At 36.4% G+C, this 2,077-nt stretch overlaps 1 protein-coding gene across 1 annotated transcript; it reads left to right on the plus strand.

The window, feature by feature from the left end:
* Positions 1–240: 240 nt before the first annotated feature.
* On the plus strand, positions 241–1,849 carry LOC108462446 (cytochrome P450 71A1-like). Its single transcript, XM_017762391.1, has 2 exons — positions 241–1,149; positions 1,238–1,849. The coding sequence occupies exons 1-2, from the start codon at positions 241–243 to the stop codon at positions 1,847–1,849; spliced, it is 1,521 nt and encodes a 506-aa protein (XP_017617880.1).
* Positions 1,850–2,077: the final 228 nt, after the last annotated feature.

Raw genomic sequence — 2,077 nt, forward strand, 5'->3', positions numbered from 1 at the left:
ATTTAAATTTTAATAATCCACATCACATCTTGTCCAATTTAACAATCGGTCTTAAACCTTATAATATAATATAACATAATATAATATAATATAATGTTTAAAAATAAATAAAATAACAAATATTCATGTGTGATATCATGATATATATCTATATATATGTAGTTTTGAATGTTCAATCTGTTGAGTAGAGAAATAGCTGGCCATACGTTTAACCATATCGTTTGATTTATGATCTTCCAAATGGATCTCTTGAATGTAGTCCAAGTTTACATCAATCCATTGTTTCTGTCTATGGTTCTCCTTTTTTCTCTTTTGATTTGGCTTAAACCAGCAAAAAAGAAAAACCTGAATCTGCCCCCATCACCCCCAAAGCTACCTATTATCGGCAACATCCACCACCTTGGCATGCTTCCTCACCGCTCTCTCAGAGACCTCTCAAGGAACTATGGTTCTCTCTTTCTTCTACAATTGGGGTATAATCCAACAGTGCTGGTTTCATCACCTGAATTGGTTAAAGAAATTATGAAAAACCATGACGTTATTTTCTCAAACAGACCAAGGACTACGGCTGTGGATATTTTGTTATATAACTGCGGGGATATGGTTTTTGCACCCTATGGTGAGTTTTGGAGAAAAGTTAAGAAGATCAGTGTTCTTGAGCTTTTCAGCCATCAAAGAGTGAACTCATTTCAGTTTGTTAGAGAAGAAGAAGTTGAACTTCTTATCAACAAAATCCGTGGTGCTTGTCTTAAAGGACAGTCCATTAATCTGTCAGAGATGCTAATGATGGTTGCAAATAACATAGCTTCTCGATGCATTCTTAGTCATAAAAGTGAAGAAGAAGATGGGTGCAGCAAGTTTGGGCAGTTGGGTAAAAGGTTGTCGGTTCTCTTAATCGGTTTCTGTATTGGTGATATGTTTCCTTACTTGAGGTGGGTTGATGTGCTTACTGGATATGTTCCAAGTATGAAAGCATTATCTGCGGAATTCGATGCATTCCTTGACCATGTAATTGAGGAGCATAGAGCTCTTGAAGTTGATGGCCAAGTTTCCAATAAAAAGGACTTCGTTTCTATCATCATGCAACTTCAAAAGGACGGCATGTATAAGATGGACCTCACTCGAGCCAACATCAAAGCTATCTTACTGGTCATTCAACACTATTTCCCCCTTATTTTCCTTTTTTGACCCTTTTTTTATGCCTTGAACTAAAGTTTCTTAATTTTGGTAATGTCAGGACATGTTTGTGGCAGGAAGTGATACCACTACGGCGACAATAGAATGGATGATGGCTGAGCTTTTAAAGCATCCAAATGCCATGAAAAGAGTCCAACAAGAGGTAAGAACTGTGGTGGGGAACAAATCCAAGATTGTTATGGAGGATATCAAGAAAATGGAATACTTAAAATGTATAGTCAAAGAAACTTTAAGACTGCATCCGGCAGCTCCTCTTCTGATCCCTCGAAGAACATCTGCAAGTGTAAAACTAGGAGGTTATGACATCCCTTCTGATACCACAATCCTTATCAATGGATGGGCCATTCATAGAGACCCCAAATGGTGGGAAAATCCAGAAGGGTTCATCCCGGAGAGGTTTGAGGATAGCTCCAATACTGATTTTCAAGGTCAAGATTTCCACTTCATCCCATTTGGTTTTGGAAGAAGGGCATGTCCTGGGATGCAATTTGGAGTTGTTACTACTGAGTATGTGGTGGCCAATCTTCTCTATTGGTTTGACTGGAAGTTGCCTGCTGGTGAAATTCCTGAAAATTTGGACATGGCTGAACTCTACGGTCTCACGTGCCATAAGAAAACACCTCTTCATGTTATACCTCATTTCTCTTTTTAAAAATCAAGTTAAATTCAAAAGTTTTAGAAGCAAGGTTGATAAGGTTGCAGTCGGTTGTACAATATAATAATAAAATAAAATAAAATAAAATAAAATAAAATAAAATAAAATATATGACACTGTTTTTTATCTATATTTGTGGAGACGGTTTTTTATTTATCAGTATGATGTTGGGGAATGTATTTATATTGTAGTAAACATATACTTGTTTTTATGTATTTGAATGAT

The sequence above is a fragment of the Gossypium arboreum genome, chromosome 13, assembly GCF_025698485.1.
Source record: "Gossypium arboreum isolate Shixiya-1 chromosome 13, ASM2569848v2, whole genome shotgun sequence".
Classification (NCBI taxonomy): Eukaryota; Viridiplantae; Streptophyta; class Magnoliopsida; order Malvales; family Malvaceae; genus Gossypium; species Gossypium arboreum.

Coding starts and splice junctions, on each gene's coding strand:
- LOC108462446 (XM_017762391.1), top strand. CDS start 241: ATGGATCTCTTGAATGTAGTCCAAGTTTACATCAATCCATTGTTTCTG. Junction 1,150..1,237: donor ACATCAAAGCTATCTTACTG/GTCATTCAACAC, acceptor TGGTAATGTCAG/GACATGTTTGTGGCAGGAAG.